General features: G+C 52.5%; 1 protein-coding gene across 1 annotated transcript in view; it reads right to left on the bottom strand.

Moving 5' to 3' along the window:
* The window catches only part of TRIP4 (thyroid hormone receptor interactor 4), a 44,687-nt gene that overhangs the window by 12,373 nt on the left and 4,407 nt on the right, over positions 1-27,907 (bottom strand). Inside the window, exons 6-13 of the mRNA XM_088062930.1 lie at positions 25,992-26,121; positions 25,485-25,700; positions 25,047-25,173; positions 24,180-24,367; positions 23,070-23,194; positions 22,647-22,738; positions 8,544-8,646; positions 4,635-4,821 (exon numbers count right to left, since the gene is read on the bottom strand). Of these exons, the coding sequence (XP_087919056.1) occupies positions 4,706-4,821; positions 8,544-8,646; positions 22,647-22,738; positions 23,070-23,194; positions 24,180-24,367; positions 25,047-25,173; positions 25,485-25,700; positions 25,992-26,121 (1,097 nt within the window). The 3' untranslated portion in view covers positions 4,635-4,705. The remainder of the gene's footprint in view (positions 1-4,634; positions 4,822-8,543; positions 8,647-22,646; positions 22,739-23,069; positions 23,195-24,179; positions 24,368-25,046; positions 25,174-25,484; positions 25,701-25,991; positions 26,122-27,907) is intronic.

The following is a 27,907-nucleotide window of genomic DNA, read 5'->3' as shown; positions in this document are numbered from 1 at the left end:
CCGGTGGGGTCACCTCCAGATCGGCCCCGCTGGCCAACGGGGACTCGAAGGACTTGAAGGAGAGCGGCTCGTCCTGCGGCTCCCGGCCGCCGGCACACGGCCCGGCCCCAGGGGTGATGCCCGGAGGGGGCTCCGCTCTCGAGGTCTGACCCGCCCCAAACTCACAGGGACTCGCTAAACGCAATGGGGAACATCTAATCTTCCGGGACTTGTGCCGAGAACCCCCTACCGGCACTACAAAAGAGCTGGGGTTCAGGGAACCTCCGCTCTCGCTGTCCCTCTGCTCCCGTACCCCCCAAACCCTCCCCGTACAGAGACGGGGGTCAAGAGGGGTGACCCCCGCCTCCGCCCAGGAACACCGCTACCCTCTCGGGAGCCCACTTCCCAGCCTGCATCACCCCGCGCAAGCGGTGGCCCCACACAGGGGACACCCCCTCCCTGAAGCCGTGGGGTCCCCAGGACCCTGAGCGCGACCCCCGAGGCGGCCTCGCAGCCCTCGGGGGGTCCCGACCCCCAACGGCCGCAGCACCCGCGGGGGTTCCTTCCCAACGGCCTCGGGAGGGACCCGCAACCGCCCCCGCGGCCACGGCGTGGGGGGGACGCAGACCCCACGCGGACCCAGTGGCCCTGGGGGGAGGCTCCCGGAGCTCCATCCCCACGGCCAGAGATGAGGAAGGGGGAGGCACGTATCCTCGTCCTCGATGGTGGCAGGGCTGGGGCGGGGGGGGGGGGGGGGGGGGGCCACACAGACTCCCCAGGGGTACGGGGGCGGGGGGGGCACAGCCCCATTCCCAGGGGTCACGGGGGGGGCGCTGAACCTCCCGTTCCCAGCGGTCCCGGGGGAGGGGTACCCAGAACCCCGTCCGTAAGGGTCACGGGGGGAAGGCACAGCCGCGTTCCCGGGGGTCACAGGGAAGAAGGGGGGAGGGCACATATCCCCGTCCCGACGGTCACGGCTCACGACGGCGCCCCGGGCCCAGCCCGGGCGGAGGGGGCGGGGGGGGCGGGAGGTGTCCGAGGCCCGAGGGGAGCCCCCAACGCCGCCCCCCTCCCCCCATTCACCCCCCACCCCCACCCCCGCCCCGCCGCCGTGGCGCGGGGCCAGCCGGGCTCGCACTCACCCGGTCGCTGGGGTATCCGCCCTAGGTGCGTTCCATGTGGGTCGCGCCGGGGCCGGCGCTGCGGGCCGGGGCCGGGGCCGGGCCGGGCCGGCCGGGGCCGCCACGCGCTGAGGCCGCGCCGCGCAGGCCGCGCCGGGTCCGCCGGGCGGGGCGGGGCGGACGCGCCGCAAAACGCGGAGGGCGGAACGTGGAGCGGCGTCCCCGGCCGGAGGGAAAACACGGAGCGGATCCTCCGCCTGAAGGATCGGGAGCCGGAGAGAGACAAAGCCCGGAGCGGAGTATTCCCTGCCTTAGGAGCAGGAGCCCCCGTAGCGCCTCCTCGGAAATGGCTGGGGGAATCTTTTGGGGGTGTTTCACTCTCTGAGAGGCGTCGTGTGAGACCTCAGCCCGGCCCGGTACCCCCAAGGCCGCGCTTGTAGCTCCCTGAGCCAGCACAGAAAGGCAGGGAGCGGGAGTCATCACCTCCCCGGGGCATCCACACCTACCTCAAAATCCACTACATTGTGCCCCACGCTGCCACTTTTCCTTTCCAAACACTCTTCTGGATGGAAAGAGCACCTGGGTCTTCAGCCGTTCTCATGTCCTGGAGGTGACATGACACCTAAACTCTCTAATTCCCACCCAAAGCCTCAGCACTGGCCCTGCAGACCTGGAAGGAAAGTCCAGCTCACCTCAACCCTGGCTCCTGGACAATCCAAAACCTGCATTCCTTTTCCCAAAGCCTCAGCATCAGCCCCACTGTTTGGTGAGGAAATTTCGGTTCACCTCAGTGGAGATGTCCTAGTCCTGTGTCCGTGACACCCCAAACCCTGGCAGGTGAATCAGTGTGGCAAGCTGTGCCAATGGGAGATGGGATGCAGGATCCCAGCTGGCATCTGTCAGCGCTGAGCACGGAGCAGGGACATGCAGGAATCATGCAGATGGAGAGGGGAGCACCAACTCCATCTACCCAGACAGGTTCTGCTATAAGTATTCCAGCCTGAAGAGGTGCCACTATTCCTTGAGTGTGCCACCATCCAGTGTGGTTTCAGGAGAGCACCATAAGAGAAGCCAATTTCTTCTGATGCTTTTTGCCCCAAATAAGGACAACACAAGACCCAAATCCCTGGCAAAGGAGGCGATACCGAGAAGGCCAGAGGTTTGGGTGTCTCACCGGCTTTTGGGGCTGGGGCAGGTGGGAGGGAGCCAGAAGATGTTTAAAGCAATGGGAAAAGAGGGATGAGAATTCTTAAAGCCCAAAAGAGAGAAAGAAGAGAAATCCTTCCATATCCTGACAAGGAGAAACTGTTCTCACACAGCACAGAGCCAATGCTGGCAGGCTCCAAGACAACCTGTATTAATAAAACCAAGTCAGTTTTTACTGAAGTATTTTCAAGGATTGGGTGAAAGGTTTTATGGGCATTTGGTGTTGATGTTCAGCAAATCTCAGACCAGGAATGGTGCTTCCAAGGGTGGAAAAGCCAGCATCAGACAGGAACACAGGATGAGCCAGGGATGGGCCAGTGCATCTTTCCCAGCAAAATTGTGATGCCACTAATACAGGAGGAAAATAAGAGCCCTGCCAGGCAAGGCAGCTCCATTGGGAATGACCTGGGCATCGCTCCAACGACATGTTTTGCCATGACCATGAGCAGGGCCCATGATCCAGCCTCCCTGCAGCTGTCAGAGATCCCACAGAATCCTACAGGTGATGGTGGATGTGAAACCCTTAGGGAGGAAAGCTGCAGGCACCAGGTAGATGTGAGTGTGAGTGACAAAGGACAGGGAAGACGACAAGGCAGCAGCCACTCCCAGAGCTGGATGCAGGAGACAGATCTGGTTTAGTATGGAGCCAAATCATGGGCTCATATTAAAGCCTGGCTCAGGCATGGGATGGGTGACCCGTCTGGGCAAGCATCTTGGGATGGGGATTTTAACAGGCACTAGGTGTGATGGGAAGGTGGGATTTTGTGGGGTCACAGAGTCGGTACCAGATCCCACTCTGTCATGATCTTGTCTGATAGTGCTACACTCCTGGGACAGGAGCTGGAGCTGCAGCACCTGGAGCCAGCCTGGCACCTCCTCCCTGGGTGCTGACTTCCACACCGCCGTGTCCCACCTCTCCCACACAGCCCACAAGGAAAGCCTCTCCTGCCTCCTTCTTCCCAAGGCACCAAGACCCCAGGATGACTCCCCAGGCCCCCCATCCCTCTCCAGCTCTACTCCAAATGGCACCACAGATATTCTCCATCACTCTCAAGGGACACCCACCAAGATAGCAGGATCTCCATGTGAGAAGAGTGCAGGAGTGAAGTCTCTAGGAATCCCAGCACAGCTGACTGGACCACAGTGGTGGGACACAAGGGACAGAGTGGATGGAGGGGGAGATACAGCCAGAGGAGGATGGAAGCAGAATTCCATCACCCTTGGCCACATTGAACAGCAGCTCCCACACCATGAACTCTGTGGCAATCGCAGGCAGCTCAGAGCTGAAACACCCGGATTTTCCCACTGAGGAATAATGGGGGTGGGTGTTGGATCCAGCCCCATCATTTCCAGCACCTCAGAGATCCTACAGACAGCAAAGGGAGCCAAGAGACAACTCCCAGGGCAAATGGCATGGGACAATTTCCAGTGCTTCAGCACTATGAATGCTTTTCACCCTCCTCCTCCTCTCCTGTGGGGCAGAGGGCTGGGACAACCCACACCCAGGGACTGTGCCAAGCAGTTGAGCTGGCAGCTCCCTCTGCATTCCTGGGAAAGAGGAGAAAGGATGCTGGGAGTGCTGGGGGGTCACTCCATCCCCCCCCCAGAGCAGGGTGGGCTCAGGGTAATGAGGAGGAGCTCTTAGCCCATGGCAAGGCAGAGCCTGGAGCACTGCAGCACGAAGGGATCACAGCCCAGTACGCAGCAGGGCATGATGAGCATGGACACAGCAGTGTGGGGGGAGGCTCAGTGGCAGGGAGTAGAGAAAAAGGCGAAATTCAGCCTATTCCACAGGTGCTCTACACACAGCTGCTGGGGGCAAGGTCTTGGGGGGTGGCTGCTGCTTTGGTACAAATCCGAAGAAGGGTGTAAGGCTGGGCACTCAGCAGTGATTCCAAAGGGCTGGAAGAGCACCTGTGAGCAGGCACAGAGCCCACCCCTAACCCCAAACCTCCCATTCCCACTTGGCAGGGCTCAGGCTCTCTGGCTGTTGGGAGCCATCCCCCTCATCCCCCCAGCTTCTCTCCTCCATGTGTTTGACCCCACAGAGCCAAAAACAACTCAAGGCACTTTTTGGAGAGGGAAATCCTGCCTAAGCCAGGATGGAGCTGGGCTGCCTGCTGCTGGAGAGCTCCCCGAGCCCGCTCTGGGACCTGCTGCTCCTGGGGGTGCCAGTGATTGTTGAACCACATCCTGTCAAGCTCCATCTCCCACGCACCCTCGTGTCTGCAGCACAGGACCTCCCTGGAAGCACGGGGCTGTTGGGCCAGGTCTTGGTAAAAACATGTCTCTTTTAATACTTTAGGGATACAAGAGATAAAGCAATACCTAAAAACAATCTGGGATCAGGGATCCATCTTGCACCTGCTTTCCAGAGCTGAAGAGCATCCTGGCAGCCTTCAGAGGCAGTTGGGTGCTTCATGGGAACCAGTGCTGCTCCCCGGTGCACACCCCACGGCTTTCTGCTTCATTAACCCCTTCTTTGCTCCGCGATGGATCTTTGCATCCAGCTTCCCTGTAAAGAGGAAAGAAAAAAGAAAAACACAACAAACCCTCATCACTCTTTATTTTTAAATGCTATTTGCAATGCAAATGAGCTGGAGGCAGCGAGGTCTCCTAGTTAGTGTGTTCCTGTCACATCCAATTATCCTGCTTGAGGAGCCAGGCGTTTCCAGCCGCCGCAGCCTCCCTCCGCAGGCGCGACACCGGGGAGCCAGGGGCAAGCGTGTCCAACGTGGCCAGGAGACACCAGAGAGGGGGAAACTCGACAGGAAGAGTAAATTAACATCCAGCACTCTCCTGCCACTACCAGGGGGGAAACTGATCCCCGTGCCTGCCTATGGGATGTGCATCAATACTGGGAGGAGATGGGGGACCGTCTAAGGCAGGACTGGGAACAACAAACCCTCAGCTTGGGATGATGGCACAATGGGCACCCAGCGTGGTGGGGACACCTGCTCCATGTTGCCACGTGCCAGGCTGGTGGTCTCCAAGGCCATCTGCTGCCTTTGCCACCAGGGAAAACTCAGCCAGCAACTCCACTGGGACCTGGAGAAAACACTGCCTCTCCTTGTCCTTCACAGCCCTTGGGGGCTTCACTGCCAGCTCTGCTTTCCCACCTGGGAGAGGAGCAGGACACCAGAACACCACGGGATTTTGGGCAACTCCTGCTGAAGAAGGCAGAAGCCAGGCATAGTGATGTGCTCCCTCAGTGGAGTGTCTTTGTCCTCTTCTTCCTGCCTGTAAAAATGCAAGGATGTCCCTGCTCTCCCAGCTCCCAGAGAGGCTCTGCCAGCAGCCAACACTGGTCACCTCCTCTAATGCCAGATCTCCCTAGGACTTGCCTTCCTCCTGCTCCCCTCCATCTTCTCATCCTCTAAATGCCAGCCTCATCCTGTCTCTGTAGCTGGGATCAGAGATAGGGCAAGATACACCAGGCTCCAAAGTTCTACTTCGGCCACTGCTCCAAAATCTGCTGGTAAATGTCCAATTGCCATAAGAAGCAGGTGCTTCACCAGAGAAAATGGCTCCTAAGCAGCCAGTGACCATCACCTTCTCTTCAAGCCAAGAGAACATCCCAACTCCAGTTCAACAAGGATGGTTTGCAGATCACCATGCCACAGATCCACAAACCGAAACGTGGCCTGGAGGATGTTCTGGGAGATCCTTCATCCCCTTGGCCACCCCAGAGAAGACTTTCCCCACCACTGCCTAAGGATGAGGAAAAGGCCCCCTCCTTGCAGTTGCTGTTTCCAGTCCTTGGCATCCAAGCAGGCTGAGCCAGCCCATCCAGAAACAGTGTCAGACCACCCTATCCCAATGCCAGGGGTGGTTTTGGCAAGAGAAAGGCAGCAAGTTCACATTCCCTCTATGCTCTGGTCCCCCAACACCACCTACTGTCATCAGGGCTGTTATATTTCATGTGCCTGCCTGCCTCTCCTGGACCCCAAAAACACTGGGAGGCTCCTCTGCTCCTCCAGCTAGAAAACACGACACAGGTAACCTTTAAGAAAAGGCTAAAAATAAGGCAAAGCCCCAGGGTCCCTTGCTCTTTCTGCTCAATGATTCAAGGCCTCTTGTCTCACACCATGTCCTCTGCTCCTCTGCAATCTTCCAGCTGCTGGCTGTTGGAGAGAGGTTTCTAAGTGATTGCTTCAGGGTAGCTCTGCCTGGATTCAAGAAAATCTCCAATGAGAAAGGGCAATGAGCTTTGTCCTCATGCGCTAAAACTACATGGGGACGTATCTAGGGAGAGCTGTGCTTCCAGATGCAACACTCTTTACCCATCCCTTCCACAAAAACAATCACCCTGGCAGCAAGAAGCATCTTAGGGTTTTTTCCCCATCCACAGGCCACTAGAAACAAGTAATTTGCAACAGAGAAGCATCCGGATGTCACTGTGGTGAGGTCCATGCTGTTATCTGGCGAGGAAAACTGCTCTGGCTTGCCTTCCCAACAGGACAAACTGGCATTTTGTCATGGTTTGAGCCAGGTTTCAAGGAGACCAGGGCAGCCAGCAAGCCCAGGTGGGGATGTGAGCTGGCACCTTCCCTCTGCTCTGCTTCCAGCTGGGAGAATTAAGCTTCTGACTGCCTGGGATGCAATGCCAGCTTCTATTAAAACAGCGCCTTGCGTCGATGATAGGTCAAAGGCTTCCCTGCTCCTTCCCTAGGCTGTCATAAATATCACCCAGACGGACCATGTCCCTTCTGGGAGGTGAACATGCAGCTCCACAGCCCCGCTGTGCTGCTCCTGTGACAGCTCCTGTTGGGATGGAGGGCAGGGAAGGCAGGGCCAGCAGTGGGAGTGGGAGCACAGGCAGCCGCCAGCACAGCCGGCTTCCTTCCAGGCTGTTAGACTGATCCTTCTCCAAGCAGGAAAGTGTCACAACACAAAGGAGATGATGTGACAGATGGGGAGGGGACTGGCAGCACCTGCACCCGGCAAGGCAGATAGATGCACAGGAGCCACAAAGTGGCTTCACCCTCTTCCACCCATGGCCAGACAGAGGCAGAGGTGGGAGTGAAGGAGCAGGAGAGCCTGGCAAGAGCAAAGGAGAGGTTAAAACAAGGGAAAAAAAGGATGCAGTGGCTGCACCAGCACGCGAGGGCCACAAGGCTGTTCGCCCACAGCCAAGATTTGCATCTGAAATAACTCCTGCCTGCTCACTGACACTCAGAATAACCCATCTAGGGGGAGGACCACAAGTGAGATTTGAGCGCTTGCAGCTCTCCAAGCACTGGTCTCCACTGGCTGAATGCACCTCCCAGCTGCTGCTCAATCAAATGGTTTTGCAGGACATCCCAACACCCAGCTGTGGGAGAAAAGTCCTTCCCTGAGCTGAGAGGGAAAAAAAGCGCTCAAGGCCAACAAAAATAACCCTCTGCTGTGCTTCAAAAAGCCCTTATTAACCAGTCCTGAGAAATGCCAACACTCCTGAGCCCCAGGTACTAGCCCAAGGAGCCATGTGGAAAGGAGGGAGATCACCCAGTTGTCAGCTCTGCTGAATAAACAGCCAAGACTTTTCCTGCTTCTGCTGCTTTTAGCCCGTCAAATTAATTTTTCACATCCCCTGCAAGCACGTGCGGTGCCTTCCCCGGGCTGTGTGCTGGGGAGGCTGCTAATAAGGCCGGAGCTGACTGCGGGCTCCCCAGCTGCCGCATCCCTCCTCCATCCTTTTTATAGCAGTGGGCAGGAATAACTGGCAGCCTGTGGAGGGGCTGGTGGCTCGTAAAAGGGACCAACGACGCTGGCAAGCGCAGCGCGGACAGATGCTGCGGCGCTTCCCCGTGCGCCCTGCCAGGACATCCCATCCACCGGCCTGCAGATGGGGAACATCCATCTGGCCCTGCAGCTCTTGCTGCTCAAGCCCTGAGGGGCAAGAGTGTGATTTGGAACCAGGGGATGCCTGGATGTGCCTGGGCATTGCTGCACTGGCTCCTGTCCTGAGCCAGGCTAATGCTGGCAGCAGTTCAGCCACTGACACCACTGCTCTTTGACTCCCCGAGTGCTTGCAGAGGCAGGAAGAAGCATGTATTTAAAAGGAAGCAACATCTGGGGAAAGGGGAACCGAAGACACAAAAAGTATTACAGATGTATTCGAGCCATTAAACAAACACCTCCAGACCAAAGAGCAGACGGCAAAGGTTGGGAACTCATCTGGCAATGGCAAGATGGGGTGGCGAGGGCATCTGGCTCCAAGGGCTGGGGGGGCTTTGGGGAAACTTTACTACTTACAGATTTTGTGTTTTCCTTTGATGGGGAACTTCAGAACCATCTCCTGGGGATTAGTGCAGATAAAGACAAATGGAGACCCAGACTCCTGGCTCAGGTCTGGATACTGTGAAACACAGAGAGACACAGAGAGCAGAGTCAGGACAGCTGCATGGGCACAGAAAGAGCTGAGTGGGCAAGAACAGAGGGATCTAAGCCAACACATGGGCAATATGGAGGCTGTAGCAGCTCAGACCAAACCACTTCAAGAACTTTTAATGAAAAAAACCCCAAACAATTCCAGGTTTGGGTCTTATTCTGCAAGCCCCTTGCTCAGGGTCTTTCCCACCGTGCCTCTGCTGAAGCTTGCTGCCTCTTTGGATCCACTCACCCTGGGTTGTCCCAAACTCCTTTCAGCCTCCTTTAGCACCTTTAGACCTGTGCTACCCCAGTGGTTTCACACTTGATTTAGGCTGATCAGAACCCTGGGAGAGAGGGAGGCAGTCAGGGCCCTACCATCATCAGCCCACCTGTTCACTGGGACTAGCAACGGACAGATCTTCAGCCTCATGCATCCCTGGATTCAGATGACAAGGAACATGAGTATTTCCACTAATCCCTAACTGGTCATGAACAGCACACCAGCACCTCAACCAAACAACCTGCCAAACCCAGCCTTGAAATGACCATCAGAAGAGCGGCCACCACCAGCTGTTCCAGCTACAGATACATCCCCAAATGTTCCTCACAAAACTCAATCAAGGATTTGAGATTTGGAGAGTGTCCTGCTGGGGGAACACGCATTCCTTGATATTTACTTGCATTTAAAGGGTGAGCAACACACCTGCTACATACCAAGATGATGGCTCAGAAGGGCCAGCTCAGGGCTGACTCCATTCACAGTCAATAGAGGGACTTTACCGCACTGAAAGACATGGGGGAAATTTATAGGAAGAGAATAAACAGACTCATAGGCAGAATCATAGAAGCGTTTAGGTTGGAAATAGACCTCTAAAATTGTTTCTCTCATTAGCCATGTGGGGGAAAAGGAGAAAAAAACCCACTCCATGCAGGAAGCACACCAAGATTCTGGCTGGCTGCAGCTCAGCCTCCCTGGCATTCAGAGGTGAAATGCAAAACAGTCATAAAAAAATGTATATCTCAGCTCTCACCTCAGATTGTCCACGAGCTGCAGAGCTGGTGCTGACAGGCACTGAGGCCAGCGCATGTCACGAGGATGCTCCAGGAATCCCTGCTCAAACAGACCGCGGAAGTCGTTTTCCTTCCATGGGAAAACTGCCTTCTCTTTTTTCCTGCTCCCCTGCCTTCCTCGAGCAGATCCATCAAGGCTGCTGGAGGGGACAGGATGCCAGACCAGATGGAGCTGCGTGTCCTGGCAAATCCCCCATTTGTTACTAACAAATGACTCCTAGGCCGAGTGTTTGAAAAGCTCTCACCGACCTGCCAAAATGAGTTTGGATTTGCCCTGGAACAGCTGGGCATGGCAAGGGAAGCAGGGAGCAACCCACTCTCCCCACACTGCAGCAGGGTTTGGCAGCACTGCCAGCAATTCATGGAGATTTACAGAAGCCCAACACCGGGATTGGATCAACCAGGGGAAGCGTTTCCAAGCCCTCTCATTTTACAAGAGCATGTAAGAGCTATGCACTGAGTAAGAGAGAGGTACAAGCAGTCAGCTGCTCCATGCAGCTCCGTGCCGGGGAGGAGGAGCCGCGCTGATCCGCATCCTGCGCCCATGCCCTGCTGCACCGACCCAGCCTTGGACAGGTTTCTTCCTCTCTCTTCTTTTTTGGCTGAGTTACCTTACTTGACTTGCTTCCACTGCTCCATGCCCATGCCAAGGATTTTCATTTCCCATCTGCAGGGAAGGAGGATCTTGGAAGGTTAGGAAGAGCCAATGTGAATATCCCCGGCCAACGCCTGGAGAGTGTGAAATGCTGGCACTGCTTTGTCGCTGTCGGCATCGCCCGGCTGACTGGTGGCACCTCCGTGCTGGAGGACCTGAGGACAAGCTGAAGGACCAAGGTCCTCCAAGGCTGGAGGACCAAAGGCTACCCAAACCTGGCCACAGAGCTGACCCTTTCCTGCTCCACTACACCTGGCTCAGCCTGTGGTTTCTCCAGCCAGGTGGGGCAGCCAGGACAGGTGTGTTGCAGAGGTCCTGCTGCTGGAATACAGCTGCTTTCCAAATTCCCTCACCCCTCAGCCATCTCCCAGGTGGACCTGGACACCACCATGTCCCCCTCCAGCCCCATCCAGGGAACATCTCCCAAACAGGCACCAGCAGTGCAAGCAACAGCCAGTCAGTTTCTCCACTGACAGCATTCCTTCAAAACCAGGATCAAGCCTTCAGCTCCAACAGTTCCTGCTCAATCCAATCTCCAGGCCAAGGTGAATGCCACAACTGTGACTTGAATTCCTGCTTCCACACCACAGCCTTGCACCTTTGCTGCCAGGGTGCATTTCTGTCTGTGAGCCAAATCCCTCTGTGTTCTTCATTTTTAAAAAGCTTTGGTCCCTCCTCTGGCATCTCACTCCTTGGGGCAGGGAAGGAGCCCCTCAGCCAGCTGCTACATTTAAGGCTTCCTATTGTACCTACCCCAGAAACCTCTTACCTCATCCTGGTGAACAAAAATCCAGAATATTCCTGTGGTCTGGAGCTGAGAAAAAGCCATAACCCTCTCCTCTGCCTAGAGTCAAAATGCTCCCAGGTGAGGAAGATAAGGCTGAGCTCCCACAAGATGCTGAGCCAAACCAACAGCCCAGCTCCCTTCTTCCCCCAGGCCCTTCCATGACTGCATTCCATTCATTCATCCCACAGAAATTTAGGAAGCTCCACTCTCAGTGGAGATGCTGATACCAAGACACCAAACAGGTCTGCTTCTGTTACATTGTCCAAAGCTGCCCAAATTTAAGTACCAAAACCTGATTTCCCAGTTTCTGCTGTGAAAGGTCAGTCGAGTCACTCTATTGTCTGCAACACAGGAAGTTTAGGAGACAGGAGAAAAAATTTATTCCCAACTACTCCACCCCACTGGCAGCCCATCATCATTTCAGTAAACCTGAGCTTGGAATAAAAGCCCAAAACCCAGAGCTGGTGTGGCAGAAGGAGAGGACAGAGCATAACCTGTCACATTGTTCAGGCTGGACAGGGCTTGGAGCAACCTGGTCTAGTGGAAGGCATGTTTCACACCATGGCAGGGCATGAAATGAGATGAACTTTAACTCCCAACCAGTCTGGGATTCCGTGATCACCAGTAAAGACAATCTCCAACAGGAGTTTTCCAAATAAAAGGCCAATTCAGAGAGAAACCCTGCTCACTCTCTTCCACAGACCTAGACTCAGACCCAGCCAGGAGTCTGACAAGGGATGTCCCTTCTTAAATTCAACAGCACTCATCTTTCTTATACTGGGGGTGTTAATAAGACAGGTGCTGGTACTCCAGGCTTTACACTGCCTCCACCTGGAGGCAAGTTGGCATTTAGAAGGTGGCTACAACAAACACAGTCCAGAGGCCAGACTGTCCCTCAAGAAGGAGCAAACCTACCCTTCTCCAATCCTGCAGATGACCAGGGAAACTCAAAAAGAGAGGGGTTATGCAATGAAATTACAGTGTGAAAAAAATTATTCAGCCTCCTTTCAGACCTTCTGCCACCTTGCAGTTGGCTGGCAAGAGGCAGGTGGGAGGCCAGTGGGCTCTGTGGGCTGCAAATAGCTGATGTGGCTCACCAAGAGCTGCTCCTCCCACTGCTTCGCTCCAACACCCCACGGACACGCTCTACGCAAGGTCTCCATGCAAGCACTGTCCCCCCCTGCCTGTCCCAGCTCTCCAGCTGGGCTTCAGTTTGCTGCTAACAGTTCTGGAAGATCCCAGCTGTGAGGAGATTAGGTGGGAGGGAAGAGAAAAGCAGATCTCAAGGCAGCTTAACACCCGCAGGAAGAGCTCGAGGTTAAATGAAGCTGGAAAAGGGAGCTGAGCACTAGGCTCCGCTAAAAACCAGCCACCAGACTCACCCTCCCGCCAGGGCCAGTGCTTTGAACACGTATTAAGTGGCTATCAGAGGTCCCCAACAGCCACCCAGCTCAAGCTGCAAGCAGGGATAATTGCTAATGAGTGTTCCCTACACTTTGTTTTCACCATCCCTCGTCTCCCATCACCAGCTTGTCACCACCAGGAATAGCAGCAGGGCTGCCAGCCTCCCGCTCCACAGCCCACAGCAAAAGAGCAAAGGAGGGGACGAGCCAGCTCGGAGCCAGCAGAGACACAAACCCACCTTCTCTGACATCTGAGAAAAAAAAATTCCCGTTACATTTTTCCCCCCACACCAATCTGTTACCTTTTTTTTTCTCCGATTTAGGTAAAGCCTGCAGCAGGATGCTGGGGCCTTGCAGGCTCACTCAGCATCCCTGGTACCAGCACAGCATTTGGGACCCTTTGCTCATCCTGATTCCATCTCCACTGGAGATAAAAACACGGAGAAGGGCCTTTCACAAGCCCCTCAATTGCTGCACCCCTCCCCAGTAAGCTGCACTGGCTTGAACCCAAGCGCCGTGACCCGAAGGCAGGGGAATGGAAAGAGCAGAAGGAAAATGTCCTGGGGGGAAGCCAAACCATCACTAACGAGATGAGCTCTGCTCCGGTGCATCCGAGGCAGGAACAAAGGCACTGCGTGCACGGAGCAGCGGCTCTGCACAGCACAAAGCCCGAGAGCGCTCCCGGCAGCTCCTTTAACGACCCTCCAGAAGCATTCCTGCTCTCATTAAGGCCTCGGGACACAAAGGGGTGGGAACAGTCCCGGTTTCACACACGCCAGCCTGTGGAGCCCTGCAGTGCAGCCTGAGCTCTGCTTTCCTCACCACGGAGCGCACATCCCGCTTAGCCGGAGCACGGCAGAGAACTGCACGCTGGAACCTGTGGTCCTTCCCCACTGCCACTCTCTCCATCTTACAGCTGCCAGGGGCACCAGCAGCGAGGAGGTGCTCGAGATGCTCTGCAAGGTTCATGATGGAAAGGGGTGAATCATTTTCCTGGCGTGGCTGCTCGGTGAACAACAGGGAAAACACGGCTCGCTCTGCCAGGCAGCGCCGGGCCAGGACACCCGCTCCAGCCTTCATTTCCCTGCTGCTCTCCAAGAGCTTTGGAATAAAACAGGCAGCACTGGAAAGCAGTGCTGTCTGGAAAGAATAAAAGCAAGCAGACCCCATGTGTTGGCAAGAGAGTTTACCATAAAATGCATTCAAAGGAGAAAAAATCATCCTGGTGGAGGCAGCATCTCCTCTCAAAGAGTGGGGCTGCCGGATCCAGCAGTGGCAATAAATCAGCTCCCCCCAGCAGGCAGAAACACACACTGGGCTCTTCCTGGGTGCTGGAGACACCCCTTGGCCACGTGCAAAAAGAGTAGGATGCAAGGGATCCTCTGGGAGCCAAACTTCCTTCACCCTGTTTTCTTGGTGATTTGTGGGAGAGGTGGATCCGCTCTTTTTTCATGCCTCATAAGCTTCATCGCTGTCAGAGACACATAACAGGTAATTAACTACTAACCAGCCATTTTCTCCTCCTCTCCGGAGGGAAATTGCTCACCATCCAGCTAGAAAATATTTCTTCAGTGGTTTGCAAGAGGGAAAAGAAAATGGGCAGCTTTTTGGGAGTGATGGGGGGGGGGTGCTGTGGCCAAAAAAGGGGCACTTGCAGCAGTGCCTGCACCACAAACACATGAATCCAGGAGAAAAGAAGCCACCAAATATGAGAGAAAATGCTTAATTGGATGTGGGTGCCACTGTGCCCAGGCCACATTTGGCCTGTCACTTTTCCAAGGTTTAGGTGCATCAGCTCCCTGTCTGTTGTTCCCACAACAGTGGTCTCCATCATCTCTTTACAAGGACATTCCCTTTGGGGAATTATCCAGCCAATTTTCCCAACACAGTCTTCACCCTGAGTGCTGCAGGGCACATTCACCCAAAGGTGACACACAACTGCCAACAGCAGATCCAAGTTTCCCACTGCTGTGTCACCTCCTGATTCAGCCCTCCAGTCCTGAAAAGCGCTTGCAGAGCACCGAGCGCTTCACTCCACGTTTCCATCGCCCTCACGACCCAGTCTTGCATCACACTTCCAACTCTAAGCACATTCTCAAACACCGTCTTTTAAGGTCGTAGGCCAACCAGCCTTTGGCCCAGGAGAAATATAACATTTTCCTAAATAGAAACCCTGAAGCAGAGCCAAGTTTCTAGAAATGCCAAATTTTCTAGCTTGAGGCAGAAACATTCAGAACATCCACCCGAAGAACACTACAAGCTGTCCTTGGCCATGGAAGAGCTCAGAGATGCAGCAGAGCTGCTCCACAGAGGCTGTGCTAGCGAAGGGATAAGGGTTGATGTTCAATTCAAATGAACTGAACACAAAAAGAAGGGAAAAAAGTAGAATCACAAAGAAATCCAAACAAAAGCCGTCAGCCAAACTTTTGTTTGAAAGCCTGTCAGGTCTAGACTGCAACGTGTGAGGAAGGAACAGCTCGAAACCACAGCTGCTAATGGTTATGGATTTGGCAATCAAAATGTCTTTGTTAAAAAAAAAAGAGAAAAAAAGTTAACTGCCTGACTAGGAGGCTACAAACCGCAGCCTTGATGCATTGTTGCAGTCAACATCCTCCCTGCTGTTCCTGAGCGCTTACAGCTGCTGCTGGCAGCTCAGGCGCTGGCACACATTCCCTGCACCAGGATGCACAAGGAATTCTGTGAGCCTGCCTTCCTTTCCCCTTCTTCCTGCCACAATGCCTGGCAGCCCTCAGCCGCTCTGCCCCTCGCATGCTTGCCTGGTACACAACCAGCTCCAGGCCCAGCAGGCTGGGATCACCCCTGGACCCTTCCCTGGCCAGGCAAATCCACCTCCAGCCCAGAGCCCAGCTCTCATCAAGGTGTTCCTACTCCATAGGCTGTACTTTGATTTGAAGGGCAGGGGAAGCAATTAAAACGCAGCAAGTAATAACAGGACTTTGAAATGGAGATTTAAAATTCAAACTTGTGCTGGTGCACTCAGAGCAGTGTGCCAGGGCTCCTGTCTGTGGGACAGCCAGAGCACCCAGCAGCGCCAGCAGCAGCTGCTGCACACCCCAGCTCTCCCCGAACCAGCAGTGCAGGACCTACAGCCACCAACACCCTCCTGCAGCTCACATCCCAGCCCAGGACAGCACCTGCCCGTGGAAAAACCTGGAAAGGCTGGAGGTGTTCATAGAGCACCTGACAACCAGTTCAGGAGAAACTGGGTGGACTTGGAATATATTTGGGAAGGTGCTAGGCTGGAAGGACTGTTTTCATCCACCTGTGCCAAAGGAGAGCAGGGGCAGGGCTAAGCTCAGCTCCAGTGCAGCCCCATCACCCACACCATCAGACAGACTCAGCAAGGAGAAGGGAAAAGCGATGGCAAGGAGATGAGGGGGACCAGGGATCCTCATGGAGTTGCACCTGACTAGATACAGTCAGACTTCAAGCAGCTTCACGAAGTCCTTTCATAATCAGAGCTGGGAAGCACAAGGGTAGGACACACAGCCAAGCCAGAAAGGCCAAACGTCGGGAGCACAGCCCAGCTGTGTCCCTGCCCTGGCGCCCTTGGGAAGCTGCCTCTCCCCATGCTGACCCCTGCTGCTGCTCCCCAAGGAGGAATGATGCAGCAACTGCTCCCAGGATTGATTCAACCCCTCGCATGGGATCTCTCACAGGAGCAGGAAATGCATTGGAGCGACCGGTCTGTTCAGGGTTAGGAAATCAATGACACACCAACAAAAGCTGAAGCAAGCAGAGTCCTTGGGCACTCTACATGTGCTGTGGGGGTTGTATTTGGGATCACTATGGAAAGGGTGGCCACAGCTCAACCTGGATGGGAAGGCAGTGGGGCACCTGACCTGGGGCTCCAGGTCAGTTTTATCTAACCCTCAATTTCAGGATAAAATAAAACCCAAACACTGAGAAGGCAGCAAGTATCAGTGACCACATCTGAGAGAGGGAAAAGGCCCTGCCAGCTCATGAGTAGTTTGCTGAAATGGTAGCAGAGGCAAAGTCCACAGTCATCATTAATTAAGTCATATGCTTCAGCCTTGGCTTCACTTTCTCCCTTGGGTTCAGGAAACCAGAGGAGAGGGCAAGCAGGCCTCTATCATTCGATTTCTTTGGCATGCTAATGCATTCCTAAATTAATCATCATCAAGTGACAATCTCTCCTTCATCTTAACAGCCTGAGCAGTGGCCTGAGCAAACCTGCTAGCTTATGCAAGGCAGCTGGAGCCTCAGAAGAGCCTCTGATGAAAACCAAAGCACTTCCCATATGGAAAAACTCCCCCATCTCTTACTGTCTCTAATCCAAACCAGCTGCACTCCTGCTCTGCTCCCACAACCACAAATCAGGGGATTTTGTGGGGTGAGAACCTGAATTAAAGAGATGCGTCACCCTGTGAGCCAGCCTAATGCCTGACACCACTGGATCTGGCATCTGGCTGCGCAGAAAAGACAAATTCAGCTCAGGAGAATGCAGGGCCCTGTAAAGTTCAAAGGCCTTTCATGGGTTGCAATCATTAACAGCCACCTAGACTGCTCCAGAAGGAAGGATATCTGACCTAGCTAAAAATCCTTCACTGGGGAGAGGTGCCTCAGGAATGAGAAGGCAAATATCCTGGTGGTGGAGGCAAGGAAGGCGCCAGGACAGCCACAGTACCACACAAACAGGCATTTGTCTCACTCGGAGCCCACACTAGGAAACCTTTCCCTCAGGGACCAGGTCCTCATAAAAAGTCTCTATGCATTTATACTGTTTTTAGAAGTACACATCAATGTCTGTGTTTGTGTTTCTCCCTCCCATTAACTCCTTAGGAAAATATTCCCAGAGGGCTATTGTTCCTTTATTTGGAGATAATCTAAACAGGCACCTTCTGGAGTCTAAATATAGAAAGTCTCTACCCTTCTTCATTCCTGTTTGAGAATCTAAACCAAGTTCTGTGCACTGGGCACCTGAGTCTCATTTTTTTTTTTGTTTGCTCTTTTCACCAGGGAGAGCAGCCAAGAGTTTAAACCCAAATTTTCTGAGTGGGAAAGCTGGAGCCCATTTAAATGATAGTTGCAATCTCAAAACATGCACAAAAATAGCATCTGCATGTTCCCCTGTGCAGATTTAGGACACTAAGTGATCACCTAGAAATGAAAAACAAACACTTAACTCCTATCAAACATAATTAGCCAATATTTCAGCCTACTATAATAGCTCTATCCAGTATGGGTGTGTGTGCACTCAAAATAAACCAAACACACCTATCAAGCACCAAAACAGCAGCAGGAAACACACTTTTTCCAGTTCAATAGTCTCTCAGATCAAAGTCATTAGCAAAATGAACATGGACTTCAGAGCACATGGAAATGGCATCAATGTAAACACTTCCCTGCTGGCTTTAGTCCTGTGCCAAGCCCTGCCTGCCCCATCCCACAGATCCCAAGTGGGCGCTGCTGAAGTCACCAACACCTCCTGCAGGAAAACAAGGGCAGCTCCTTGCTCTGCTCAAGGTGTCAGTGACGTCAGCCCCGGAGCAAGGAAAAGCCATAGTGAACGCTTGGATCTCCGAGGGGGAAAAAAGTTTCCAGGTCACCTCAAGCTGAAAAGTGTAACAAAGGAACCATTCTGGTCTTGAGCAGGGATTTTTGGGCTGCTGCCAGGAAGAGAAGGAAATGAGCCCAGAATGTATTCTGAGGAGGAGCAAGATGTGCAAAGCTCAACTGGAAATCCCAAGGTTTCAGAGATTCTCCAGGCACCAGGCAGCCAGGGCTGAATTGAGGAAGCAGCTCCTGCTGCAGCTCCCTGAGAACAGAGCAGGTGACGCTGGACACCTGGGCTGGACCCTCCTACCTGAACACAACTTCTGCTGCCAGAGCAGCTTCAAGCCGAAGATCACAGCTCTGAGCAGTAAAATGGGGTGTAAATAACATCTGACTGGAAGAATTGCTTTATTTTCCACGTGGGAAAGAGACCCAGAGGAGCAGATTTAACTAGTTCATGCAACAGGCAGCATGGATTAGAATACCTGACGTGCCACTGATCCTAATCCCAAGGACGTTTCTACTCTTCCTCTGCTCCTTGCCAGCTCCAGCACTCCAGATCCTGTTCCATCACCACTTCCCACACATCCTCAGGATCTGCAAACCATCTCAAGGACGTCAGTCGGGCCGCAAATGCTGCAGGTAGGGCAGAGGAAGGCAGGACCGCCCCCTCTCAGTGGTGATGAAAGGCCAGGCTTACATGTGCAGTAAAAATGTGGATAAATAACCCTTCCCTGGTCATAATGCAAGAGCTCTGGCAGGGAATGGGTCTCTTACTCTGCTGGGACAGCATTGCTTAATTTTGGCTTTTTGAGCACAAGTGTAAAAAAAAAAGAAAATTAAATGAGGATAATGATAGAAAAATACCAGCGGGGTGCCACAACATCTTCATTAGCAACCCAAGAGAGGATGCAAACAGCAGGGAAATTAAATCTGCAGACAGTGCTAAACAGGGACTGGGTGACAGCAGTGAAAGGGCTGAGAGGTAATGGGAGAGTCATAGTGGGGACAGACCACAAAACCATGGAATCACAGACTGGATTAAGTTGGAAAGAACCTTAAAGCTCATCTCATTCCACCCCCTGCTATGGACAGGGACACCTTCCACTAGCCCAGGTTGATTCAAGCCCTGTCCAACGTGGCCTGGAACACTTCCAGAGATGGGGAAGCCCCAGCTTCTCTGGAAAACTTGTGCCAGGGCCTCACCTCCCTCACAGGGATCCGTTTCTTCCCAATATCCCATCTAACCCTGCCCTCTGGCAGTGGGAAACCATTTCCCCATGTCCGGGCACTCCTTGTCCCCAGTCCCTCTCCAGCTCTCCTGGAGCCCCTTCAGGCACTGGAGGGTACTCTGAGGCCTCCTCAGAGCCTTCTCTTCTCCAGGTGAGCACCCCCAGGATGAAGAAATACCAAGCTTCTGTGCATGCCAAAAAACACTGGATCACCATCAAAACACCATGAGCAAGCCAGGAGCTATTTCATCCTCAGGAGGTTGGTATAACCTGCAAGCAAGGTTCACCCTGCACTTGTGAAATGATTTCTTCTGGAACATGCAAGAGCCTCAAACAGGAGGTTGTGAGGAGGAGAGGTGTGAGTCAAAGCACAGCGCCTGGAAAAGCTCCACGAGAGCTCAGTCCCCGAGAGGTCTCTGCTCTGCTTCACCTCCCCTCGCCTGCTCACACATTCCTTGAAAATACCCATGTTTCTGCATGCCCTAAGTGGTGAAAAAGCATCATATTCCTTGCCTTGGTCCCTGAGATACAAGCAATCTTCACACACCAGGAAATGGCTGGATCACAGTACTGGTGCTGCTGATGAACTTGTGCTGAAACACCCATGTGAGCAACTGGAATTTCCTACTCCCAGCAAGACACTACTCAGATTTCTGAGCTGGTGCTGCACACTTTGTCATCATGCTGATATTTGCAATTAAATTCAGCCCAGCTTCCTTCAGATGCACTTGCTGCTCTTGAGAGCCCAAAAAACCAGGTATTTTCTCAGAAAGCAACTGCAGAAAGGCTCACATCTCTGGATTTTAGCTCACAAGCGAGGGAAATTACCACTACTTAAAGGAATCCTGGGAAAAACAGACAAAATCACCCTAACAAGGAGGAAATTAGGAGTTATGAGTAGTTTGCAATACGGGAGCAGCAAAAAGCCAGAGAAATACAACCCAGGAAATGCCTCAGCATTGAGGAGAAAGGGAAATCTGTCATTAACAGGTTGGATAATGGTGCTCCTGGAATACAGTGCTCTGCCTACTGTGCCTCTGCAGCCAAGCAGTGCCCAGAAACTGGGAGGGACTTCCAGAGAATGTGACTAATTCTTTAATGTGGCTAATTCATGGGAAGATTAAAGCTAGTTACCTACAGCACAACTTCCAGATCAGAGATGCTGTCCCAACCATTCTACCAATACCTGAAGAACACATCTACAAAGAGGAGGGATTGTGACAAAGAGAAAAATACTTGTAAGAGACCAAGATCTATTTCTCCACCACAGCAGGAGATGGACAGGAATCTCCACTGAAGCCCAAACTGCCAGTCAGTGGATGCTACAAAAGAAAATCCCTCCACCACAGGAGCTCCACACCAGCCTTGGTGCCCCTTCCTCTTGCTCTCCCAAGGCTTGCTCCCATACTAAGCCAAAAACTCCAGGAGGTTTCATGGTATCCCAGTCCCAAAGCTCCCTCTGCTGCTCATACTCTAACTCCTCTGCCTTCTTCTTGTGATTAAGAGACAGCCTCACCAGAAATACACTCCCTGTTTTTGCAGGCATCTCTCCCAGGTAAAAACCTCACAGGGTTTGGGAAAGCCAGAGGAGCACTTCCTGAACGACAGCCCCAACTCCTGCTGCCTCTCCAGCTCTTCACAGCAAGATCATGCTGTGAAGATCATCCTTCCCAAGGAACCCATCTATTCCACCTCACAAAATGGTCATGGCTCACTATCATGCCCTACATGGTTTGGTGATTCCCACCAGACCAAACTGGATACGCACAAGGGGCAGTGGAGTAAGCAGGGATGAGGTGGGATCAGAACAGCTGTGTTGTGCTTGGTGCCAAGTCCAGGTTTTGTAAGTCCATCAAACACACCCCAAGAAAAGTTCCTGCTGCAGATTTCGGGCATGGAGTCAGTCACAGCATCAGGCCCAGGTCTCAGAAGGTCTCTAGGCCAACCTCCCAACCAAAGCAGGGCCAACACTGAATTCAGGTGAGGCTGCCCACAGCTTTTTTCTCTTGGGTCTTGAAAATCTTCCCAGATGAAGACTGTTCAACCCATTGAGCAATGCCTGCCCCACTGCTGGGCCATCCTTATGGTAATTTGTTTCCTTAAGCCACATTGAACCCTCCCCTTTCAATTTATGACCCACCTGCCATGTATGTCAACACAGAGCCCGGCTCTGTCTCCCAATAATCTCCTTGACGTAGTGGAAGACTTCTCTGTCTCCTGCCTCTCCTCACAGGGCTCCAGCCCCTAACCACCCTTGTGGTCTCCATGGGATTTGCTCCAGGTTTTCAACAATTTATGGTGGCCCAAGTATTCCAGATGTGGTTTGACTAGTGCAAAGAGGAATAATATTCTACTGGCTATGACTCCTCTGGGATTTGTGCCTACTCCAGGACTGCAAGTTAATAGATACTCGCCACTATCTATTGCATCAAAGAAGGTCATCAGGTTAGTCAAGCATGAGTTTACTCTTAGGTAAATCCTATGTTATGAAAAAGTTAGGCTGTTCCTAACATCCTCTCTTCCTCCCTGTGCCCAAAATTGGCTTCTAAGAGCAATCTCTCTACGAGGTGAAGCTGACTGGCCTAAAGTGTCCAGACCATCCTTCCTTCCCTTTCTAACCACAGGTGGAGCAGTTACAAAGGGTCCTCTCCTGGCTTCCACAACCATCCCAAGCTAAGAGTGGCCTCACAAGGCCACCTGCCAATGCTCTCAGCACATCTGGACACACATCATCATCATCATCACCACCCATAGACTTCTGTGGGTTGAGAGTTCTCAAAAGACTCCTGCTTCCAGCCTTGCTTCACTACAGGTAGTCCTGTGGCTCTCCTGCCCATCCTCCCTGGTGGGAAAGAGCTCCCTCCTTCCATGGCTGTGTCTCCAGATCACTCAATGCCCCAAGCAGGGCACAACACTCACCAGCTAGGCCAGTGTGACATCAGCAGGGAGGTCACTGTGACCTCCAGCTCCGGTAAGAAGCACCAGGCAGATCCAGCAGCTAGGGACCACAATCCCTCCACACAGGCCAAGCAACTCCTTCCTATACCAGGGCAACCAGTGTCTCTGGCACCACAGGTCCCACAGCACAGCACCACCACTGTGGCAGAGCTGTCCATGTTTCCATCCTGTCCTGAGTTGCCAGGCCCCCTCATGTCCTCTGCCACATAAATCCCTACAGTAACTTGTGTCTTCTCAACACAATCTGAAATTTCCACTCAGGGTCTTCTCCAGAGGCAAGTTCCACCACTTTAAAAACCTGCTGGTTAATGCAAACATGGAAAGGTTCATTTCTGTACTCACCTGCTCCTGAAATTGCTCTTGTGATAAACAATCAGTCATGTCCACACAGCCCAGGAGGCATCCTGAGGGATAATCACTTGGAAATTCCACATCTGCAGCAAAGAAACATTCTCTTCAGGGAGCCTATATTCCCACACACAGCTGGGGTCTTCCAATCCCCAAATGCCCTTCTGTTGTGGTCACCCCATGACACCTTCCCTCTCCTCCAGGCACCTCTACCTTTTGAGGCACGAGAACACATACAGCCATTTTAACGCTTTTTTTGTGTCTTTTCCAGGTCAGGATCCTCCCCATGAAGGACTAGGGCTGGGAAATTTAATTTTATATATAGCTTTCCCTGCTCAGCAGAGAGGGATTTCAGACATTGCTCATTACGTGGCTCAATGTACCAAATCACTCCAAGAACCAAGGAGAGGAGTTCACCTTTCTGAAGCAGCATTCTGTAGGTGGCCTCCAGTTCAGAGATTTCCTGAGGGGAAGGTCTTTTAGCGGTAGCTGCAATCCATAACCTCCCTCGATGAGATGTGTACCAGGTCCTGCCCTCCACCCTAAAGAACAGAGGAAAATGTAGGACTAAAACTTCAGCAGAAATCACCCACATGGACATATTTTTCATTCAAATATAGTCAATTCCTGCTGCTAAGCTTTGCCCTGGTTATCCCAACTCAAGTAATGTGTCAGGACCACAAGGAAAATCTGAGACAGACAAAAAAAATAGTCACAAATAAAGCAGAGCGTGTCCTCGGGGCTTTAGAGGACAGCAATCCCCAGCAGGGCCAGCAGAACACAATTACAGGACAACCTGCTTACAGGAGTCCCTTACAAGCTCCCAAAGTCACACTGAACAATCAAGGGAGCAATGCATGGAACAGTTGTCTGGAGTTCCTGGAATTCTGCAGCTGTACCTGAGTGGCTGGAGCACCCCCAGAACACCCAGATGAAGAATCCAGGCACATAAAGATTTACAGCATCTTTAGCTTGGGAAGAGAAAAGGCTTCAGTCTCCAAAATGAGAAATGTGAAGGCTAAAAAAGGCTAAAGAAGATTCTTTGTTCACTATTAACAGTAGCAACTTTTTTTTGTAACCCAATTCCCAGCCCAGGGGGGGAAGGCAGGGCAAGGGTTGGGTTTTTTTAAACAAAGGCTGGTGCCACTGTTGCCTTCTTTATGCTGAACAAAAACCCAGAACATATTTCAAGTGATTACCTTATCTGCTTTTCAAATTCCACACAGGAACACCCCAGCTATAGTAATCTCAGTGAAATCTCAGACTCTCTCTACATTCAACCACTGTGAAGAAACTTGTTCCTTACAGGTTAGCCACTATCCCAAAAAAAAAATAAAAATAAAAGATTCTCCAGCTCCTAAACCTATCCAGCCACTGGCAGAGGAAAGCACAGCTTCCACACGTGGAGCTATCACAGGTATCAGTCACTGCACAGGGCCAGCGGGTTCACAGAGATCCTCTGAGAAACACAACTTCCCTGTGAAACACAGCTCCCTGTGGAGCAGGAGCTGCCTGGGATACCTTCACCTTTTGATTCCTCTCACGAGCAAGGAAGCCCAAGGCTGGTGCAGGCTGAGGCACCAACCATCATCCGAGATCTCCTGCAGCTCTCGGTCCTGAATCCGCAGCCTGTTCCGCTCCGAGCCACACTCGCTCCCAGCCTCCGTGGAACGAAGAGTTTTCCTTTGTGGGAGCAAACCCGTCTGGTCCACCCACTTGAGAGTTCAAAAGAAACAGGGAAAAGGTTAGCACCTCTACAGGAGTAATGTGTGTCACGTGCACATCCTACTTGAAGTTTCCTTTTATTACCCTTATGCCCTTTGGAAAATGGGGATCTGGCAGAAAAGGCTTCATAAAATAGAGCTGAAAGGGTGACACGGCCCTAGGCTGACTCTCAGAAACTCTTCTGCACTCCTGAAAAGGAGGCAGGATGCTACAACTCCAGTAAACCAACCCATCAGGAGCAGGGCATTGTCAAACCTTCTCTATCCCAAGCAGAGATGGCCAGTGAGGGACACAGGGGAGGAAAGAGGGGTTGAGAAACAAGGGGAAACAGGGGGAATGGTTTCCCACTGGCAGAGGGCAGGGTTAGATTGGATATTAGGGAGAAATTCTTTACTGTCAGAGTTGTGAGATGCTGAAACAGGTTGTCTTAGAGAAGTCACCCCATCTCTGGAAGTGCTCTTGGCCAGGTTGGATGGGGCAATCTGATCTAGTGAAAGGTGTCCCTCTGCCCACGGCAGGGGATGGAATGAGACAGCCTTCAAAGTCCCTTTCAACTCAAACCATCCTGTGATCTTGAGGTTCTACAGATGTGCTGGAATTGACAATTCTCAAGCTGAACTCTCCCAAAATTAGTCAATACTCTAAAATAAACCACTGAAGCCTACTGACCAAAGGAGCAGGCTGGAGGAGACGGGGATTCACCAAAACCCCAGAGTTTGGTGTCATCTCTGCCCCAGGACTCCCGGCTGGCTTGCTCAATGTACCACAGCACATGGCCTCAATGGTCTCATCCAGTCTGCAAGCAGAAATGAGAGGGATGAACATCCCCTGCTTCCCCTGGGAACGTCTCCCATGCACTCTGACTCAAAGCATTTTTTGCCCCATTCCCCCCACATGACTTCCTTGCTCAGTCTGATTTCCAGTTTGAGCAGTCACTGCTCTCTAGCACAGAAACTCCGCTTGGTGTGAATTTGAGCTGAATTGGTTCTGTTGAGACAGGCCTTCTGCAACACCTCTTTCCCAGGCAGCTTTAACAGGCATGTCAGACCACTCTCCACAAGGATTTGCACCTCCTTGCTCTTGGGCACGCTGCCAGCCCTCACTCACTTGCTGTGATACTCAGCCATGCTGTTGTCTTCCTCCAAGATCTGCCTGCCAGCGAAGTCGATGGTGATTTTCTTGGCAAGCCGAGAGGCATGGCGCAGCTCCCGCAGCTCCTGCTCCCTCTTCTGGAGCGCTTCCCTCTCCTGCTTGGAGAGCCACTGGTTGGAGTCCGTGGCAAAGTAATCCGACTCGTCATCAATGACCTGGGTCCGACGCACGCTGGGAAAGCAACGCCCGCAGGAGATGAGCATGGTGGGACCACGGCAGAGCCCCAAACCCACCCAACAACCCACTCCTTTCCCATCTCTCTGGAGAGCTGGATTGTCAGGGACAAATGGCAAGGACACCCAAATGGGATCCATTCCAGAGACTCATTCCTGTATCACTAAATGCCATAGTTAAGGTGTCTGTGGCTGCAGTCTGGGTTTTAGAAGGAATTCCCAATGTTTCTGCTAAAGGCACCTCACCTGCCAGGTCATTTGTGCTATTCAGGACAATCTAGTATCTTACCTTGTCCTATCAAATTCCAACAGTTTGTCTTTGTGCTTCACAGCCATCTCCAGGCCTGATTTGAGTCTCATATTCTGGTGAGGCAGCAAGCTTTTGCTTATGGCATCCAAATTCCCTGAACTTTCGGCACCTGAGACACAAAACAAACCACAGCTCAGCAGTCAGTGTGTTAAAGCCATTTGGGTGGGCCAGGCTGTAGAAACACCCTCTAAACTAAATGCCATGCCAGGAGCTGAAAGTACAGCTTTGCAGCAAGATCAGCATCTTTACAGGGAGGTTGAAGCAAAAATTTCCCCTCAAGCCCATTTCACAGACTCCTTTCTCCTAAGAGGAGGAACCAATTAAATATCACAGTGATAAAGTCTGGGTAGAGTTTAGGGAGAAGCTCTTGGTCTTTGCTTCTCCTTCACCCTTCCCTAACAATTTCGGCAGTCAAAATTCCTCCCGTCACCAACCGCGGGCCTCGGGCCATAGAATCATGGAATGGTTTGGGTTGAAAAGGACCTTAAAACTCATCTCATTCCACTCCCTGCCATGGTGGAACACCAAGGACACCTTCCACTATCCCAGGGCGCTCCAAGCCCCATCCAACCTGGCCTGGAACACTTCCAGGGATAGGACAGCCACAGCTTCTTTGGGAAACCTGTGCCAGAGCCTCACCACCCTCACACAGAAGGATTTCTTCCCAATTTCCCATCTAAATTTCTCGTCTTTTTGTTTAAAACCATTCCTTCTTGTCCTATCACTATCTGCCCGTTTAAGTAGTCCCTCTCCCTCCTTTTCATAAGCCCCTCTAGGCACCAAGGGCCTCTAAGGTCTGGAGACTTTTCTTCTTCAGCAGTAACCCCAGATTTTTTAGGAGTCCCCTCCTAAAAGCCAAACCCTTCCCACATGTTGTTACCCCCACAAAGAGCCTCTTGCCCAGGACAGATTCCAGGGACACATGGAGCCTTCTGCTGCTGTTTGTGCCTCCCACAAACAATACCCTATTCTGACATACCACACCAGACTCCCCAAACCAGCTGTTTCCAGAGATGGAGAAATCTATTCTCAGCAATTGCTCTTCCTTCTGACCCGCCCCAGCAAGGGGCCCAAACTCAACCAACCAACCAACAGGGAACAACCAAAAAAAACCACAAAAAGTTTGAACCCAAGCCATGATGGAACAAACCAGTATATTTCACCACACTGGGCAATGCCTTCATTTCAGGGAAACAATTGCCTGTATTTCCCTTTGATCCACAATTTTTACTCCCAAGACAAAACAGCAAACCACATTCCAGCTTTTACCTACACAGATAACAAAACAAGAGCTGACAAGGACTGGAGGGAAAAGAGATAAAACAGGAAAGAAAAGGGATCCTGAAGTACGCTGGCATCTGTATTGGAAGGATGGAACAGACTGGCTGCTGCTTTCAAGGACTTCCATCCTCCTGCCATCTCCACAGCTCTAAGGAGAAGCCCAGATCTAGAGTAAACATTTCCCCAGTTCTTCAACAACACCATGACCTTGGCTGTAGTTCAGATAAACCCAGACAAACATCCCCACAAAGCACAGGTCTTTGCTGGCACACTGGATAGTATTTCCTCTTGCTTTCCTTGGCTCTGTTCCTATTTTTAGCTCCCAAGGTAAGTGTGAGACAAGAAGAGACATTAGAAAATATTAACCACCTCCTCTCTAAGCCCAGCAAATCAGACAGCAGCACTTCATCTTCCACAGCACACATTCCACAGGAGACTTATCCTAATTTTCAAGGCCTGCTACAATGATCCAGCTCGTGTGATTGGCTCTGGAATGACAAATGAGCAGCCTTGGGGCCTCAGGGAAAGGACACCACACACTGCCATTTGACACTCGCCACTGTCACCTCTGCTGAAGCCCGGGAATGCTGCCTAGGGCTTGCAGGAGGATCCAG

The sequence above is a fragment of the Pseudopodoces humilis genome, chromosome 16 (genome assembly GCF_049639895.1).
Source record: "Pseudopodoces humilis isolate 2021_Gansu_Grassland_sample_001 chromosome 16, ASM4963989v1, whole genome shotgun sequence".
Taxonomy (NCBI): Eukaryota; Metazoa; Chordata; class Aves; order Passeriformes; family Paridae; genus Pseudopodoces; species Pseudopodoces humilis.
The sequence above is the reverse complement of the archived record's forward strand: the minus strand, read 5'-3'. Positions and strand labels throughout refer to the sequence as shown.